This window comes from Periophthalmus magnuspinnatus, chromosome 13 (assembly GCF_009829125.3).
Source record: "Periophthalmus magnuspinnatus isolate fPerMag1 chromosome 13, fPerMag1.2.pri, whole genome shotgun sequence".
NCBI lineage: Eukaryota > Metazoa > Chordata > Actinopteri > Gobiiformes > Gobiidae > Periophthalmus > Periophthalmus magnuspinnatus.
In genome coordinates, this window is record NC_047138.1 from 5237377 (window position 1) to 5257710 (window position 20334).

A 20334-nucleotide genomic window follows, 5' to 3' on the forward strand; every position below is an offset into this window, starting at 1 on the left:
AAACAGGAAGTGTCGCTGTCAGTGACAGCCAACGTGAATGTCAGGACTCACACAAAGCTATGAAATACTCATGATTTTAGTTTAATATGCCCCGTTTTATCCCTGTAGTTTATTGTAGCAGACGGTATCTTCTTCAGCATGTTTCGTGCTGCAGTTAAAACGCTTTCTGTTGGATCTCGTGTGTCTCTTTCTCCAGGGCTGTCAGAGATTCGACATTACTGCAGGAAGATCCCAACTAAAGTACGAATATCTGAAGCATTATCCGGTGTAGCACTAGGAGCTGATGTTACTATCCAGGTAATTTAACTCTAAGTGCTAGCTATATGGTTTGTTTTAGGTTTAATCAAAACCTATTTTGTAATGTTGAAGTTTTCCTCACGAAGTGGCGTCACAGCTCAGGCTGCAAACAAGCTGGTAGCATTGGATGTTTTAGTTTATCTGTGCAGTAATTGCCTAATTTGTAACTATAGAGCTTGATTTTTATTTCGCTGTACATCTTGTGCATAGGGATGGGTCCGCTCAGTCAGATCTCAGAAAGAAAACCTTTTTTTCCATGTGAATGATGGGAGTTCACTGCAATCTCTGCAGATAATTGCCTCATCCAATCTAAACAGCCCGTAAGAAAACCTGAATATATCGCGTTATTCAGCTGGAAATACAATATTGACCAATAATGTGCTTTCTCTGTTAGGTTGTTAACTTTTGGCAGTGCTGTTGAAGTCAGGGGAGTCCTTAAGAAAAGTACTCACCCAAAACAACCTTTTGAGGTAGAAGCTGAAGACATTCAGATTGTTGGAGAGTGTAACCCTGTGGTAAAGAATAAAATGCAATCAATTTTCAAACTAAATATACAAACTATGATCTTAAACTTTTAATGCTCCTATTTATTTCAGGAGTTTCCCTTCAAAATCAAAAAGAGGCATAGTCCAGAGTATGTTCGCCAGTTTCCACATCTGCGGTGTAGAACTAATACCTTTAGCTCCTTATTGCGAATACGAAGTGAAGCTACTGCAGCTATTCACTCTTATTTCAAGGTGAGGATCACAGCTTCATGTCAAAAATATTTAATTGCGTTACTATGTATAACTTCCGCTTTCAGGAACATGGCTTTGTACATATCCACACTCCAGTGATCACATCTAATGACTGTGAAGGAGCCGGGGAGCTCTTCCAAGTTGAAGTGAGCAATCAAACACTGCATTCATTTATATCCATACACTTCTCTTGCTGCTTTTCCCCAGTAGATCAAGAGTGACTGTGCTGACTTTATCCCCTTTTACTTTTAATGAACATGCTGCACATAACAATTATTAAACACATTTGAATTCTTAATTTGCAGGCAACATGTCCACAGGATTCAGAAAATCACCATTTCTTCTCTGTACCAGCCTATCTCACTGTGTCTGGTCAGCTTCACTTAGAGGTTATGTCAGGGTAAGATGATTGAAATAAAGCTTTTTTGTATCAGATGGTACTTTTTGCAGAAGACATTATGCTGTGTTATTGCACCTTTCTGTTTCTCAAGAGCTTTGTCTAAAGTTTACACTTTTGGCCCAACATTTCGAGCTGAGAACTCCCAGAGTAGACGTCACTTGGCTGAGTTTTACATGGTGGAGGCTGAGATCTCATTCACACAGTCTGTTGAGGATCTAACTAAGGTACCTGATCCACTATTTTCATTTCTTATATCCTATTTTTAATCAAAGTTTATTTCACGAATAATTCAAAACACTGTTGGTGTGTCAATACCTTATCTCATTGTCCTTAAATCTCTCCTCTCCTCAAATATAACCGTGATTGCATGTAGACATCATGTCAGAAAGATGGAAGAAATATAAATAGAAAACAGGAATACAAAAATAAAAAAGTGTCAGGAAAAAGTTTCGAAATGAGAAAGAAAATGTGTATATTATATGATTATTATTCATTATCCTAATTTGCATAATCTTTAGGTGCTGTTGTATTCGTCTGTAACACTTTGGTTATGTGACTTAGGACGAGCCGTAGAGCAGTTAGAGTGAAGCTTTAATCATTAAACTGTCCCCGGTTTAGGTCATGGAGGACATGTTCAGAACAGCCACTGAGCAGGTCTGGGCTCAGTGTGCAGAAGACGTGGACTTATTTTACAAACATGTGACTCCAGGACACAGGGTGAGACCTCAACGACACTTATTTAACATGTCTGCCATACTTACTCATTTTTGTGTTTGACAGTATTCATTTCTCACATTTGGTTTTTGCTTTTAAAGGAAACTGCAGAGGCTATGCTTAAAAAGAAGTTTACAATGTACGTATAAATCTTACAACATGGATTATCCTAAATAATTATATTTGTAGAAATAGGTACTATATATACATTTTTTTGTTTGTTTGTTTTACAGTATTTCATATAGTGATGCTATAGACATCTTGCAGCGCAGCTCAGAGAATTTTGTATTCCCCACAGATGTAAGTTTCACAAAAGTATATTTATAATAGTATAGCTGCAGAGTTTCAGTCACCTGTGTCTTTCTACAGTGGGGCTGCGACCTTCAAACTGAACATGAGAAGTACCTGGTAAAACATTGTGGCAACCTACCCATCTTTGTCACTGATTATCCCTATGACATAAAGCCATTTTATGCAAGAGACAACCAGGATCATCCTCAGCATACAGTAAGCCAGAGTTAAATTTACAGAGTGAATGATTTATTTCTTAAGGCCCTAGTTTGTGAAGGCAGTTGTCCATTTAATTTGCATAGAGATGTGGGCTTGACTTATTTGCAGGCAGCTGCAGTGGATCTGCTGGTGCCAGGAGTTGGGGAGCTGTGCGGTGGCTCCCTCAGAGAGGAGAGGCTCGATCTGCTCACAACGCGGCTGGAGGCGTAAGGCTCTTCCTGAGCTGCATGATTATTATATATATTATTATATTATATATACTTCTGAACAACATACTGAGTCCGCGGTCAAAATATGCCTAAGCAATGAAACATAATGTTACTTACTTACTATATTTACTATATAACAAGAATCCACTGACTTTGACTTTTTATATAAGATAATATTTTAATATTCCCATGTTTCTATTCTAGAGCTGGACTGGAGGACACTTACCGCTGGTAAATGAAATGCAAATCACTAATTTTCACCTCATAGCAGCACTTGTCAAAGTATAATCTGCTTTTCTGAACAGGTATCTTGATTTGAGACATTTTGGCTCAGTTCCTCACGGGGGCTTTGGAATGGGCTTTGAAAGATATCTGCAATGCATCCTGGGAATTGACAACATCAAAGATGTGATTCCTTTCCCTAGATTTTCACATTCATGTCTTCTGTAACTCTTGTGTAAATGTATTTTTAAATGTATTTTATTAAATGGTAATAAATAGTGTTATTGTCATAAAAGTACAATGTGGGCTACATAATCGATTTTTCCCCTTATTCAGCACAAGTGATAGTGGTACTTCAAAATATCCACCAGGTGGTGTGGTTTCTTATGCTGCAGATTCAGACTAACCTTAAAAACAGGCATTCCATTGTTAAGAACTAATTTCTCACGTAGTTTTTGAAAATGAACATTAAGGGTAGGACAGTTTTATTAAGAACAGCGTGTTGCTCGAATGTAGATACGTAGCCTGCATTTTTATTTTATAAAACCTAAAATAACCACATAAAATCAGGCTATCCCGTTTATGCCTGTACCTCAAATAATCAGATAAGAATAAATGTCCTTCAGGGATGCGCCATGACGCCTTGTTTGAGCTCGGTGTATCACAGGGTTATTGGTAACTCATTCCCCCATCATTTGGCCCCGGTGCAGTCCATCCCTCTGCGCTTGGTGGGCGTGGTAAGAGTTGGGAAAACAAACTGCAGACACCCTATGCTACTTCCTCGCCCTGCATCAGTTGAGTTCCTTCGCGGGTTCTTGCCAGCTGCCCGTGCGTAAAAAGACGTGACTTCCACCGCTGGACTGGAATAGCGCGGCTTGTTGCGCACTGCACCGCCTGGATCCACCGCGTCTCCAAGTACCACTGCCCCACTCCGCTTTTATCAAATGGGGGAATGCGCTGCTGCCGGGCCAGGGAGATGCCGATAAGTGCGTGAACGATCTCTCCTGGAGTGGTTTGAGAACAGCAAGGAACACTGGCAATTATGAGCGGAGGAGAGATCATCTTCCAGGGCTGGCTCCGAAAGTCACCACCCGAGAAGAAACTTAGGAGATATGTAAGTACTTTGAGTCACTCTGCGCCTTGTTTCTGTTTATGATGATGACCTGGTGATTACATCCCTCAGTGTAAGAGACTGGAGAAGTGAAGTTCTGTCAAAGCAGGTGCATCTCAGTGCCAGATGGACATCCACTGACTGTTCTAGTAATTCAAATCTTGCGTAATTGTTTGACTTTTATGAGGGCCACCCACTTAGCTTCTGTGACAGTATGGGTGTGTTACAAATACTTCACAACTGTCAATGATTTTGCCTAAACAAATCCAGGGTACACACACGTTGTTAAGCACCGTTGGTTTTATCTGATCATGATGAGATTATTTTGGGGCAGTTGTTGATGTCATGGATAGTTTTTATTATGGCCAAACCGGCTTATGTCCCAACAATTGCATTCATAATAACTTTGAATAGCATGTGTACCTTTTACTAAGCCGTATGAACTAAAGCCTAGTCTGGCTGAATGCTGGGTAAGAGAATAACCCCAAATCAGATAATAGGATTTATGAAGGCTGATAGAACCATGAGACAATCTCCTATAAATACAGCTGTCCTGTGTTTATGTATGGTGTTGCATTACTAGACTGCTCCATGTTCCTACTAGCTGACTTTGCCATGATGTCATCACGCCGTTTCATCTGGAAATCCATCCTCATATGTGTCCAAATGCCCCCACCCCCATGCTGTCCTCCTCCTGTCATTTCCTCATTGTCTTCCACTTAAAGCTGCCTGGTGTTTACACAGAGACCACCGCGGTCAGTGTGGATCAGCAGCTGGGAGAGGGAAAGAGGACGAGGGAAAAACTTGCTTGGTTCATAACAGCACTGTGTAAACAACAAGAGAAAAAGCTCTCACAAGACCTAATGGGGCTAACATAATGGTCTTCCCCAGGCTTCAAAGCGAAGAGAGTCTCACCCTGCCTCTCTCCATTGGCACTGAAACCTAAAAACAACTAGACCCACTTTTGAGGCAGACACAAGTGTCATGAGACGTGTCCGCAGCAGACAGTCTGTGGATGTCATAATCGGCTCATCTGGAATTCCTTCCACTTAAAGTCAGCCTTCAGACAATCACTGCATTAACTCACTATTGCTGTCATCTGATGTTGTTGATGTCCCGTAGACAACAGTCAGACACTACTCACATACTACAACTCCCTGATGTGTGGTTTACAATTGCCACAGATCCTCAAAGGGAAGCAAATCATTCTTATCTGTAAATAGTTATTTTGTAAGGCGTATCCTGCATTTAGAAGCTCAAGAAATGATTTGGTCATCCACTGGGAGTTTAATAATCACACAAGCTAGTACTTCAGTAACATATCTGTCTATTACATATTTGGTAGTAGTAGTAATAGTTGACCTTAAGCATGGCTAAAGTGGCTGCATTCATATTTCACCTCTCTATCCCCACTGAGCACATTTATGTTAAGAAACCATTCACTCATGTGTACATCAGTAAACTCAGACACCGGAGGACTGTTTGAGTGCCTTGCCCAAGGACACATCAATAGTATCGGTCACTAATCTTCAGATATTGAACGACTGCCTCTCAGATTTTACTTTTGCTATTATCCAAATGGTATAGGTCATATTTCACATTTACATCAACAGTTATCCTCCTTGAAGAGGAAATGTAATTCATTTTGCATGTATAATGATACAGTGCAGCGAGCCTTTAGCAGCCGTCCTCCTGTTCTCCCTGAGCCAGTCACAGCCTGTGTTAGTTAATCAGTACACACTTGAAATGATTGGTCTTCACAGGAAAAGTCTCTCATGACCTTTCTGTAAATGTGCCACTCACAAATGCAGTTGGAACTCAAATGGAGTGTTAGGGAAAATCTGAAGTACCAGAGTAAAAGATGGGATGCAAATCCTATGCAAACCAGGGGCAAAACAAGAGGCAACAGCTTTATATTCTGTTACAAGCCTGACTTGTCCTGGTAAATGTTTTCTAATTGCTGACAAATGTGAGTCATCACTCCTTAAACAGGGATTAGCTTCTTAACAAACCTATTTTTGGTTTATTTACCCAATATTCTTTACATGTCTAATGATACATATGTCAAAACATTGTGAACAGAACTGACTAATCCATCCTGCACTTCTTACTTAGATTTTGTGATTTTTCAGCAGCTTGTGGTCAAAGGTATGTCTAATAATCGCACAGGGATTGGAACCAACCAGTTGCACCAAGGAAAGTCCTGGTTTTCAGTTTTGAAAGAACTTATTATATTATATTACATATGTGTGTCCTGCCAGGGTATTCTGGCCAGGTCATGTTTGCAAATACAAACATTTTACCTGGTTAATTAAGTTTACATAAAACTAAATGTATTAAAAGTCAATATTTTTAAAAGTCAACATTTTCAAAAGTTTGTTTCCACATCTGTAGATAAACTTTTCTAATTTGCCAATAGGATGTATAAGCCGTCACCTCTTTGTTTACAAAACATCTTATAGTAATCCTCTAATGAATCGTGTTGCCATTTGCAGTTCCACAGTGACTCATAGTATATTTTGTGTCACAATGTAAACAGTGCGCTCCTACTGCAGGTGAGCCCGGGGAAGCGCTTGTCGGTAGGGCCCTCCCAAACGTCCGTTGCTGACATTACAAACATGTCTGTTCACTCACACATTCCTCACTGATCATATCGCCGCAGTGATAGCAGCACATACTGTGTAGTGCCAGGACTTGACCATTGTATCTTGTGGGACAGTAAACAGGGGACAGGGGGACACAGGGGGGACGTGGTTAGTGTCCTGCTGTCAACTGCTGGACTCTCTGTTGTTTTGAACGGCTTTGGGAAGTTTTTGCCCTCAGAGGTCAACTCCAAGCTCCGCCCAGTTCCTGCTTTGACAGACAGCACTCACACAGGCTTTTCCTTGTTCATCTCTATCTGAGGGTGCTCATGGATGAGAGTAAACATGTAGTTATGGGAAAAAATAGGTAATTGTCTTTTTTAGTTATTTGTTGAGTATTGTGAGTTACAAAATGAATGATAAGGCATGTTGACTGACAAATTGCATTGGCAAGAATCAAAATGAAAAGCAAATTAACTGAAAAATTATAGCTGAATATGCATTTTTCCTCACTGATTTAACTTTTCAGCAATATCTCCTCTTGCATTATTCTAGCTTTGAAAAAAATGACTTTGAGACACCTTAGCAGTTTGTATGGAAAAACAAGAAATTGTAATTGTTGTGTATTTTTAGTAATGAATTTATTTACAATATTTTAACATTTGAGCATAAAGCTAAATCTGCTATTATTCCATTTGTTATTTTGGTCCTATTGTATAATGTGTCTACAAAGAGCACCAAATTTAGTTCACATCTAGGCTAAATATAGTAAATAGTATTTTGCTGTGCCAGAAAAAGCCATTTCAAACACTGTCAGCTTGAGTGTGTATTTATAATTACACAACAAACTTACTCCACTTCACGCTTTTCCAATTAAACCATAACATTGCGTGCATCACAACCATAGCATTTTAAAATTCAGGGCATATAGTAGATTATAAGGGGACTATTTTTACCTCAGTGATTGGATCCAACCAAGCAGTCAGATGCAGCATCAGGCCATGAGCTGCAGCTTACATGTCATATGACAGTCATTAGATTGGGCCAGAGAACTAAATGGGCTTTACAGTCACGGTGTTTAGTGGTCACACACTGGCAGCACACAAAAACACTAAACACTAAAAGTAATGGATTAGCTGCACTACTGTTCAAATCCCATAAAAATGCAGCTATGATGTAAAAGCCAACAAACACACAATATAAGTAATGTAGACGTAATTAGAAAACATACACTTTAAGGTCTATATTTTGGGGCCATCACCTGCTTCTTTCCATCTCAGGCAAAGCAATAACCTGAAATGGAAAGACCCTCCACCAAAAAAGTTACACACTGCACCTTTTCAAGTCTGCTAAGTCTATGGAAGTCTATGAAAATACCGGTACTATCTTGGTGATTGGTAAAGATAAAATGATCAGATTAGGACTCTATCCCAAAGATTTTACCATTGCGACATATATGCTATTTTGATTGAACCACAAATGCTTATTTTTTAGCCCAGAATGTCACAGAATTCCTTAAAGCACGCCTGGCTGTTAACTATGAGCACTTGACAGCTTGACTATCCTTCAATGTTCACAGTGCTGTTACTAACCTCATTTGAATATTGTTAAATGCATGTGTCACTGTGTCTGACAGCTATATTGTTGACATAAATTAATCTGATTTACAGCACTTGACCCACACCCATGAGACCAGTAACTCGACATGTGAAGCCCCCCCTCCAGCTTATTTAGCTGCATTTTACCTGCAGTTTGTGAAGGGTGGAGAAGGATTATTATCTACTACCACAAACTCCAATACACTGGGATTTTAAGACACCATACTAATTTAGCAGAAGACTTGGAAACATAACAGCTGTAAAGATTGTGTTTAGTGATAGGATGCTTCCTGTTTTTGAAGAAAATGCATGCTTCGCATCATATTCTTAAAAAAGACATGTTGTGCTTGAGCCTGCTGTATTGTATAGCCAAAGCGTACAGGTATCACTGATTAAGAAAATAAAATTGGAGAACGAAGGAAGTATAGAGCAGTCAGCATTTGCCGGTGGTAGTGGAATCAGGGATTGATCAGCAATATGGTGTCTTGAAAATAAGTTATTAAAATTTGCTCAAACATGCATGAATCACTCCAAAGAGGTGGAGAATCTGTTTTCTGCTTGTCTTCTAGGAGAAAGCATTAAACGTATTTATCTTCATCCATGAAAACACTAAGAATGTGTATGTTTGGAAGTATTTTCAGCAATAATGATTAACGCATAAAAGCAAAGTAGTGTTTAATGTCACAGTGTGGAACATTCCAGGGAAAGAAATACTATTTCTATGGAGACAATAAGGTGGTGGGCCCTCCATCATAAAGTGCAAACAATGCATGTTCTGTCACTGCCACTGCTGCTGTTACTCTCACAAATACTACTACTACCAATTCTTCTACTCATGCATGTTTGCATTCTTCAGTGCTTGGTGATTGCCATGTGTAATTGCTCAGTACACAGTAATTCTACCTTAACGTCTACCTTACTCATAATATTAATATCTGACGTCACTCTGACAGGCAGGGACATGTTATTGTGCGCTTCAGTCGGCACACACTGTTCCACTGTCTGGTGTCAGCCTTAGATGACCTTATCCTGAATCATTTTATATTCTGTGTAACTTAATCATTGTGACGTACATTGTAAAAACACTAATGTATAACTCAGAAATACTATTGTAAAAGAAATACCCACTACGTTATGTTATTTTTGTTCAGAACTGGATATAATTTATTGTATTAAATGACATATTGGACTATGCAAATCTTTTTTTTTTACTGCAATGTTGGCCTACTCATCAAGTCACCATGGGAAATTTAAACTAGCAATTAAGAACTGAAGTGCAGTTTTTAGTGCCGTAATCAGTAACTACCCTAAAAGTATATATATACTTTTACCACTACTGGGATCTACATCATACATTTTGAGGCAGCTGCTGTGATAGCGCTCCCTCACACTGAGCTGAGCCTGAGCGGAGCAGATGGCACAGACAGGAAGTTCCTGACACAAAGAGTTCTGATTAAACATAATGTCCTCCGTTAGTCAAACTGTCAGACCCGACTCAAGCTAAATACGCGTCGCCTTTCACTCATATTACTCATTTTCTTAACGCTGCAAATGAAAGTGTTTTATATCCACCCGAAAGCATTTATGGGTGCTGCTAATTTCCCACACCGTTGCCTCAGTGAATCAGGTGAATGTAGAGAACAAATGCAGCATCTCAGAGCATTAACCACTGCTGAACTGCATCCCATTTACTACTGCACTGTCATGGCTTTTTATATGCTCTCGTTCATTTCTGTATTACCACTAAAGCATGAAATTGGGCATTTTATCGTAGTGGTTGGTTAGTGAGGACTGTTACTTAGAGATATGGGTGTGTCAAGGGCCTATAGTCACATGCTTTCAATTCTGCTTAATTCCATGGAAATACAAAGTTACATTTTTTTTTTTTTTTTTTTTTTTTGTAACAGTCTCCATGTAGAAAGATAGAAAGACTGTGATAAATTCTGTGCCGTGTTATAGCCAAAGGAACGTATTGTTTTCTGTGTCATTCAGTACGATTGAAACATCCAGAATGGAAAAGAAAACAGCAAACAAACATGATTTTATTTTATTTTTTTGTCTATTTATTTATAGTTTCTTGAGTTTAAGTTATGCAATGGGTCATATTTACATTTACTTAATATTACTATCAACCATTAACCTAAAATAATTTAATATCTACATGAACTTGCTATAAATAGTCTGTAAATTGTGAGGATGCATTATGTTTAGTTTGTATATTGCTCTACGTTGCGAAGGAGAGCCCTGTGCAGTGTCAAGGTCTAGTATTGTTTCAAACCTCGTCTTCTACAAACACACATTGTTCAAGTGAAAAAGAACAAATAAATAATAACATTTTATTGTGACAGGAACTCTCATGTTTCTTTAGAATCCTGGATGTTTTATGGATATTTTTAGCAACTTTAAATGTATTTTTGAACCCATTTCCCCCTCTTGTACCCAGCCCTGGATAAAATATTTGTAATTTTAGCAGACAGGCCATAGCAAATAGCAAAGCACAATTTAGCTGTTAAAAGTTTTGGCCTTTCACAAAATATTGCGTTTGCATATATTACAAGCTTTTTCACATCGCCCCAGCTGGTCTTTGTTGTAATTTATTCATTGCAAAGCTGCTCTTAATGGTGTTAAATGTGCAAAAAATATTCTTTCTTCTACTCCTCAACAACTTTAGAAAGTATTGAATATTTTCTGTAAATAGGATGTGGGATGGAAGTGTTATCAAATGAATTTAAATGACCATAATGTTAGCTGTTATTTGCAACCAGCCAGCAGGGGAACAATCCACACTTATTATGTAAAGTTCTGGTGTTCACATTGTGCTCACTGGGAGGACAGACTCATGTTTTTTGTGCCCTGAAAATACATGACTCCAGTGACTGTTAAACTGCAAAACATGATGCATTTAAACATAGTGCATTTAAAAGTGCACTGTGTAACTTTTTATGAGAGGGTCCACTACCTGCTTTTCTCCAGGGAGATGTTTCTCTCCACAGTATCTCCTTTAACTTCTTTATCTTACTATATGTAGCATTTTATCTTGAATTTATTACATTAAAGGAGTTTTTATTGCACAAAAATACCTTGAAAAACATGTATTCCTACTGTGAGTGAGGTTGCTTCTCCATAGATGTGACCAGTAACTTGGCATGTTGCTTGTCTGCATAGGTAATAGATAAGTATAATGCCATACTATAGAGCATTCCAGGTAAAGCCAGGAGATGTGAATGCAGACAAGCAGAGAGCCTCCACCAGACGAGTTACATAGTGCATCTTTAAGACTGGAGCAAACTCACCGACACGAACAGAACACATTGAAAACAGATTTACATATTTGACATTTTTCCTCATATTGTTGTATTAATCTATTGCAGTACTCTGACTCTTTTGACCCAGCACTGAAGTGGTTGAGTTTAGAGAGCCTATAACTCTATTGTGTTGCTGTCACTCAGATCAAACAAGACCCTCTGAGCCTCAGGCCTTTAGTCTCTGACTGTTCAGCTCCTGCCACTAGATGCGACCTTTACAAAAGCCGCTAAAAGATGAGAAAATGCGCTCAGGAAAGCTGAGCTTACAGGTCATACAGTGGCCCAATACTGGCATTGTTTGTTCAGCTGTCCACCGTTATATACACTCCTGCCTCCTTCCGTATGACTTAAATGGGAGTGCATGTAAACACAACTGTTCTATTTCAATTCCAATAACATACGCACACGACTCTTTTAAAAACATGTTGACTGATAGTGTGGTGTTGACACAGTCTACTACTAAGCACACAGTGAGGACCTCGGGCACACCTTAATGATAATGATTTAGTCTCTATCCTGTTACGTCCTAAATAAAATAAAAAAAACAACAAATCATTGGCTGTTTCACGATATCACGTGATACAACAACCCTTGTCCCTTTCGAGAACGGGTTTTTGTTTGGAATTTGTTTTGCCACAGTGTCATTGTTTTGTACATTGCCAAAAATAGTGCCAAACCTTTTTCACATTCACAAGGAAACAAAAAGAGTCAACACAAGGAGCTAGTACAGGTTGTATTTGTAGAAGCAAACAGACTGAGACAATTGTTTGGCTTCCTATTGATCTAAAACAAATGGAGATGCATGTCTCTGCCTGAACAGACAAATGTTATTGTTGGACTTTCAGCAATTTTAGATTTATTTTCAATATAATCGTATTTATCTCTCTGGAAGAAATCAATTGTTTTGTTTCCTAAAATTGATCCTGAAATGTAGTTCCTCCTGCATAGACAGATGGATTGTACAGTCTCCTGGCCTTAGGGAAAGAGATATTGAATGGCTACGGCTGATATTTGCTGTTGAGGAATCAAAAGGTAAGATGAGAAAATACTCAGCATCTCACCTGTTACTGCCACTCTTACATTGTTGAAATTATCTGTTGTCAATCATCTCAGGTCACATGTGAACAAAAATGTGCCATCTTTGCATTGCTATCAAACATTAATGTAAAAGTCTATTAAGCTAAATGAAGCTAGCTAAGTAGAAATTAAGCTATTTACTGTTAAATATAAGTATGCTAAAAATAAAATCCATACATACTAACAACAAGAGTCTCAAGTCACTTTTGTGTTTAGTACAAATTAGATAATTATGTTGAGATGACAACCTTTATGTTCATTTTAGCTTGCAGAATGGATGTGTAAGTAGGTTTTGGGGCTGCAGGAGACTAGAGCCTTTGTCTGCAAATATGGGTAAAGTGCACTGAGTAAAAGTGCACTCGAGTTGTATTTTTTTGAGGGCTTCCAACAGTCAAACAAAACCATCCACTCTTACATTCATTCACTTAGTATTTTGAATCACCTGTATACACTTCTGAATAGTGGGAAAAAGTCAAGAGTACATAGAGAACCGATTCTTCCAGTTGATTTCTTACACCACTGTAAAAATTGTGATTTGGCCTGGCCCATTGGTCTTCTACACAGTCCATTTAGTAATAAGGCCGATGCGTTTTCTCTTGTCCCACTAGCTCAGTGCTGGGAGCAGAGGAGGCGGGTGGAGCAGTGATGTAGAGCTGGGAACACTGTCCCGCTGTAGACAGTGATGGATGGGCTCAGACAGACCCCTCTCGGACATGCCCTGGCTCACTGATCTACTCCAAACACGAGAAAGAAGTTGCATTTAGATGTTATTTGTATGTGAATAGTGCTTCCGTGAGATCTACTTTTTTATGTTCTGTTAATAAAGCATGTAGTAAAATGGGGATTAAACATAATATTTTAAGTAGTTGCATTAGTAATGTAGTTGAATTGCAATTGTAATAGAAGTAGATGCAAGAACTCTAATAGCAGTAGTAAAAGTATGTTTTGTTGTGTAAATATTTTAGTTATTTGCACTCACTGAACTTTCTTTTGAGTAGCAGTACTTGAGGACATAATTTGAGCAGCATTCAGAATTTTGCCGTTGTATAAATAGAGCACAAAGACAGTGGAAAATGGTGTTTCTATTATTAGTCTGACAGATCTCATGAAATGTGTTAAGTCTTATTTCTGGGATGAGAGTCTTGTGCTAATGTTCTGGCTCCAACTGAAAGATGCCAGGAATAACCCAGCTGGGTCATACTGACCTCTTCAACTCGGCGCATTGCCAGCTCTCAATTAAGCAATGTTCCCTGTGTCCAGAAAAGGACATCATATTTAAATGGTGAGGGCCGCAGTAATGGCTCTATCTGTGGACAGGAGTGCTCTGTGTATCTGTCAGGCTCTTAAGGCAAACTCCCACCTTGGCCTGTCAAAGCTTTGCAGTAGGAAAGAGAGCTGGCCATTTGGAACAACTAAAAAGTCTTACAATTAACTTTAGCTTTGACTGTTTTCTCACACACTCATTACAATAGTATCACACATACAAAACATTTAATATGGAACTAAAAGGCATTAAAAGTACAAATTATATGTGATATGATAATGCAGTATTCTTCTTACTGGCCAGAAAAGACAATAAACTTAAGGACTTAAGGAAAAATAAATAACAAAACAAAACTGAAGCTCATATTGTTATAACTGTAAAATACTAAATACTGGCAGCATTTTTCTACGTGAGCTCTATCTTATATTAAAGTTGCTTTGCCTATAGTGAAAAATGAAATCTTTATATAATATGCTTGCTTGCCTCAAGAGTATTATAGCTTCACACAACGATAAGATTACAATCTACACTTCTGGGAAAACAGTCTATTAGCCTACTATATGCGGACAATTCTTAAGGGGATTCAGTTTGCTTCGACTTTTCTATATGATACCGCTTCCACAACAAAACATTTGAGTACGCAAATTGCTAAGCTTGCCATTTTTATAGATTTATATGTCACCCTGGCACAACCTTTTAAATGCGTATTATGTATTTTTTTGTGGTGGAGGGTCAGCGATCATGGAGATGTTATTGCTTTACCTCGTATATTTCATAGTATGACATGCAACTTATCTAACATGCATGTATTTCATTACAGGTTTATCTAATGCTCAAAGATATCTTGAAAAACATGCAATCTTACAGAGAGCGTGGTCACCTCTCCGCAGAAGTGTTTTGTGCTTATCTCTGTGTAGATAGGTCACCTTAAGTTACCGCCACTTCTGTGAAATATCCGGGGCAAAAATGACATGGTGCACCTAAAAAATGTTACCATAATGTTTCTTTTCATTTCTTTTCCAGCGTAATCTTATCTGTGAGTTTTTCTGATTGTAAAAGTATTCAGGCAGTGCCATATTCCCAAATCACGGTAGCCAAGTAGTACAAATGTAAAGTAATGATCCTCTGATATATAGTGCAGCAGTGTGAGCTTTGAACTCGCCTGTGCTGTCCTGTCTGGCCCTCTCAGACACATAGGGAACACATTTGTTGCGGTGTGTCTGCTGCCTGCTGTGTTTGAGGGGTAGAGCTTTAGCCTTGCAGCTCTGTTTGTGTTGATGGAGAGACCGGGGCCTGCAGGATCCTATGTGTCAGCAGCCTGCATGTGAGACAGCGGCTGGCGGAAGTGCATTTCTGGCACACGGCCAATCTCTCTCTCCCCTCTGTCCCCACTCGCTCGCCCACTCATTCCCCTCGTCCCCTTCCTGGTCTATCTTCCTCTTTTGTCTCCCAGCACAAAGAACGCACAGTCCCTTTAAGTTGTCCGCTGGGAAGAACGTATGGGTTCGGGATAATCAAGCCACTGTTCGAGATGCATGCTAATAATTCAGCTGTTGAATGACATCAGCAGTCTTGTTTCCTATTTCACACCATGCGATTAGTAACAAATTAATAACAGTTAGCAGTTTAGCAGTGTATGAAACTCTATGCCCTGTATGTTTAAAGTTAAATTTTGATTGGGCAAAAATTACGTCAGTCCAACGAAAGCTAGGGGCGGGGCAATAACTGGGCAAATTGGACCAAGCTGTGCCAAAATCAGTGTATTGGATAGGCCTTATTTTGCACATTTTTCACAACCTTTGCAATTACTAGCTGCTTTGAACACATACATGTACACAACGTTATCTCTGTAACGATACACAGCTTTATTTTACACATCTCTCAACATAATGATTGATGGCGTTTGTTTACATTGAACTAGACCTAGTATCTTCCCTGCTTTTAACTCAATCTAACTGGACAAGAGACACATCACTCCAGGAAAGAGGAGGAGCCTGCAAAAGTCTGTAGTGAACTTGTCATTGAAGGTGGTAACAACAGGAAATACGTTAAATGGGTCCAAACACCTGCTGTCTACCCACACAAAAAAACAATGTAAAAAACCACACGCACGCTAACACACAAACCTACTGACTCGGTTTTAAGTTTTCAGTCACTCCACAGCCACAACCACAACTCGAACTAGTATTAAAATAAATATTAATAATACAAATTCTCACATTGCACCTCCGTGTTTTCCCCAGGCCTGGAAGAAGCGCTGGTTTATCCTCCGCAGCGGTCGAATGAGCGGTGATCCGGATGTGTTGGAGTATTACAAGAATGACCACTCCAAGAAGCCTATCCGGGTGATTGACCTGCACTGCTGTGAACAGGTGGACGCTGGGCTCACGTTTAAAAGGAAGGAGTTTCAGGACAGTTTTGTGTTTGACATTAAAACCTCAGACCGGACCTTCTACCTGGTGGCAGAGACCGAGGAGGAGATGAACAAGTGGGTCCGCTCCATCTGTCAGCTGTGTGGATTCAACCAGTCTGATGATAACAACGGTAGGGCATCTGGCTCTCTTTGTGTCTCTTTGCAAGCCACAATTGAAAAGATAATTTAGGAACAATGCTGAGTTATTCTGAGGTAGGAAAATATATAGAATAGACCAACACAGTTATAATTTATACATGAGAAAAGCAAAGATTTGTATCGATCTGTCAGCTGTGTGATGATAACCACGGTAGGGCATCTGGCTTTCTTTGTTTCTCTTTTTAAGCCACAATTGAACAGACAATATAGGAACAATGTCAAGTTGTTCTGATGCAGTAAAAGATATAGAAGAGACAATACATACAATAGTTATACATTAAACATGAGATAAGCAAATATTCTTCCTGGCCCTCAGTCTGATAATAACCACGGGAGGGCATCTGGGTTTCTTCATTTTTCTTATGTCATAATTGAACAGAAAAAACTGAAAACTTACAGTCAACTGATGATGTGTTTTGGACCTTGTGTAACTTGACCACTGAGCCCAAAGTACACAGTGACTAAGGCTAATAATGACTGAGGAGATCTGATCTGGCACAGTTGTTTTTTTCATTTTATAAATTGAAAATCTAAAACCCCAGATGTTTTTATTTATTAACTTAGTCTGATAAGGTAGAATATATCCTAATTACTGTATTGTTTGGCAATAGTCTGCTGAATTCTTTTGGGAATAGAACATTGTGAAACATGTGTGAGTGTTTCATACATCACAATATAAAACACTCATAAGAAAATACAAAGAGATGTTTTATATAAAGCAGATAAAGCTAAAGATTATAATTCAGAATTCATGAAAAATTAATAAGCACAAGCATAAAATAAATGTAAAGAGATATTTGTGGATCATTCAAGAATTCATTGTTGTTAGGAATCGTACCAAATAAACGGATATTGATCAATGTTGTGTAATGAATAAGCTTTGTTTTTTTGTTTTTCTATTGGTCTGATTACTGTCCATATTGTGCTCCTGCTTGGACCATCTGGCAGCCGTTAACTGCAATGCACTTGGTTGATCATCTGTAACATGCAATGTGTCCAGGTGCACAGAAAGCAGCTGGATAGACCATAATACTTAATCAGTCACATCACTATGGGATCCCCCTGGTCTGGTCAAAGTAATGATCGGGCTTGCGTCAGAAGTTAACTGTGTGCATTACAGAGCCAACAGGGTGTGACTATAAGGGCTTGTATTACGTATGAGGTGGGTCTGTGTCAGGACATCTGCTGTAGTAATCGCAGTCCTCTCAGTGTAAATATGGGATCTGTCTTATTTGCTTAAGATACTCTTTGCTGTTTGCTGTCATGTTTAATTCCTGTTTCTAAGCAGTTGTATGAAAGTATCCATGTAGTAAGTATGAACGTAATGTGAAATTGGTCAACTCCTAACTCTAAAATGTAACGTCGAAGCTACTCTCTGCTTAGACTTCTGCTCATGAGACTTGACCCCGGTTAAAGCAGTAAAAAAAGGATGGATAAACTCCTCCAGCTAAGGTAGTCCTGATCAAGCCTCCACTGCTCCTGACTGGATGCCCCGGTTTCATTGAAGGATGGGTCAAATGTTTAGGTTAAATTTTCCTACAGAGAATTAAATTAAGAGTGTGTTCGCACATAAACCACATCAGAACTGGACTAAACCCAAAACTAAACCCAAAACTAGACTTGGGCCAGATCAGAACTTACCGTAAGAAAAGCCTCCAGTGATCACCACCGTATTTCTGTGAAAGAAACAGAAAAAACAGCTAGTTAGAAACATAGACATAGAATATTAATGCACCACACAGTGATAGTAATGTTTGCCTGAAGTGACTTGCGCTTGTCTCTGCTCTCGTGTGGTGAAATGATGAAGTCATTTGACTCATCAAATGAACTGTAAAGCGTCATCACAGTATTAACTCAGAAAGGGTCGTATCTCCATGGAATTTTCTGACACAGTTGTAGCATGTTCACATCAGCTCAGAGGCTTTTCCAGGGAAGCTGTTGATAATACTGCATCATCTTTATCTTTAAGTTTGCTTGTTGCGTCTTGATAAATCTCTGTCTATTTAACCGGGCTTGTGACTTATACAAGGAGCGTGTGAATGCCCAATGTTACAGTTGTGTATCAGAGAAACTACAATAACAATAATATGTTATGTACACCGTATACCACCCCTGTATTTTATGATTAAGATTACCCAGAGAAAAATGGCCATAATGATCATGACCTGATTTACTTTTGCTAGGGGTTTCTATGGAAACTCTGCTGGGTAGGTGGGAGAATAATATTCCAATTTGATTTCTTTTTATAACCATCTTTTGAAACTCTCATGAAACTCAGGTAACCTCATCTCTTTATGTGTGTTGATACCAGCCGCTGTTCCTCATTGTTTGACATTTTAGGTCATGGAGGTGTATTAGAACCACAAGTTGCAAGCACGCCTTTACTGCAGATAGCTGATTGCACACTTTTCTGAGAAAACATATTTTCTTAGATTTTCCTTGGCCCACAGCTACAGAAGTGAGTCAGTGTGTCATATAACGGACTGGGAATCCCCACTTTGAGAAAAACAAACCAAAACAATACTAGTTCCTTGTTGGAAAGATTCGACTGTTTACTGAGTGATTCCAACATGGTACATTATTTCTTATCTTTCACTGACCTGTTCACTGACCTGTTGTGCATGCTCAAGTGACACAGCTTGTCTTTGTTTGACTACAATAAGGCTTCAGAACTTCAGTCAACAACAGAGTTAGCTTGATGTAAATAAACAAATTAAACAGTGCATGGATAGAGTGCTAAGTGCACCTGGACACCTGCTCCGATTTGTGTTTTATGTTATATTGTAGTGTAGTATAATGGCTTCTTTATGTCCATTGGTCTGCTCTGTCTTGTTTTGCAGCACATGCGCATGTGCATATTCTCTTCTCAAAGTGCCCTTCATGTGCATTGATTTTAGTTGAAATAATGAGACAGTGGCAGTTGGAGGTCGGGTTTCTGCTGCCACATCTCTGACAGAGCTTTCTGGAGCTGCATCTGCTGCGTTCACATACTCGGATTGCATTTCTATTATTGCCTAACAACACATTAGTACAATTGATCACTGCTTTCCATGACCCACTATTAATAGTTTTTTTTCTTTTTTATGCATGCACAATTAATCAAAAATGCTATTTGAAATGGCTGAATTTATTTAAGTAATAGAATGTCCCCTGCCAGCAACAATATATCTTATTAACTATCGATAGGGCTTCACAAAACATGCTGAAATATATTTGATTAATGGAGTTCATCTGTCTATTTGTGACGTTTCTGGCAGGTATGCTATTGCGATTAGATTTGCGATGTATGTTTAAAAAGTAGGATTCTGTTCAGACTGTAATTTGCAAACAACTCCAGACTGAAACAGGAAATGAAAACCGATACAAGAATCCCATGTATTTCACCTGTTAGAGGTCTTATCCACAGGTAGAACAATAGTTTTCTTCAAGACATACTATTTTGTACTTTGTTCCTCGTTCTTTGTTCTTTCTATTCTCTAAATAATTGCAGCCTTTGTGATTCAAATAGCAACACAGCCCTACTCCTAGTTGTGTTTAAAATGTGCCCTGTGGACTGAATCCCGCTTACATAAATAGCTAATCAAACCACAATACTTGTCAGAATTGTCAGATTTTTGTGTTTTATTTGAGTAGCTTGCAAACTTAGCACATTACATACTTTATTCTCCATTTGCAGTTGATATCTCCTCTGTGCCTATGTTGTGAATGGCCTTGTGTGTGGTGTATCTGCAGCAGT

At 38.9% G+C, this 20334-nt stretch overlaps 2 protein-coding genes across 5 annotated transcripts in view; both read left to right on the top strand.

Moving 5' to 3' along the window:
- nars2 (asparaginyl-tRNA synthetase 2, mitochondrial) lies at positions 1-3386 on the top strand. Of its 2 annotated transcripts, XM_033977624.2 has the most exons (14): positions 1-297; positions 508-617; positions 692-812; positions 894-1034; positions 1100-1180; positions 1340-1434; positions 1526-1658; positions 2053-2151; positions 2250-2287; positions 2382-2448; positions 2518-2655; positions 2767-2864; positions 3072-3098; positions 3173-3386. In XM_033977624.2, exons 1-14 carry the CDS (start codon positions 139-141, stop codon positions 3315-3317), a joined length of 1452 nt encoding a protein of 483 aa, XP_033833515.1. In that variant the 5' UTR covers positions 1-138; the 3' UTR covers positions 3318-3386. The 2 variants fall into 2 exon arrangements, with proteins under 2 accessions (XP_033833515.1, XP_055081882.1); XM_055225907.1 differs by lacking the exons at positions 3072-3098; positions 3173-3386 and having other exon boundaries at positions 10-297; positions 2518-2679; positions 2767-2870.
- Positions 3387-3786: 400 nt separating this feature from the next.
- The window catches only part of gab2 (GRB2-associated binding protein 2), a 28954-nt gene continuing 12406 nt past the window's right edge, over positions 3787-20334 (top strand). The window contains exons 1-2 of one of the 3 annotated variants that reach the window (XM_033977035.2): positions 3787-4203; positions 16270-16570. In XM_033977035.2, coding sequence (XP_033832926.1) covers positions 4132-4203; positions 16270-16570 — 373 coding nt within the window. In that variant the 5' untranslated portion in view covers positions 3787-4131. Of the gene's footprint in view, positions 4204-16101; positions 16121-16269; positions 16571-20334 lie in introns of those variants that run through there. The other 2 variants (XM_033977036.2, XM_055225901.1) reach the window with 2 other exon arrangements.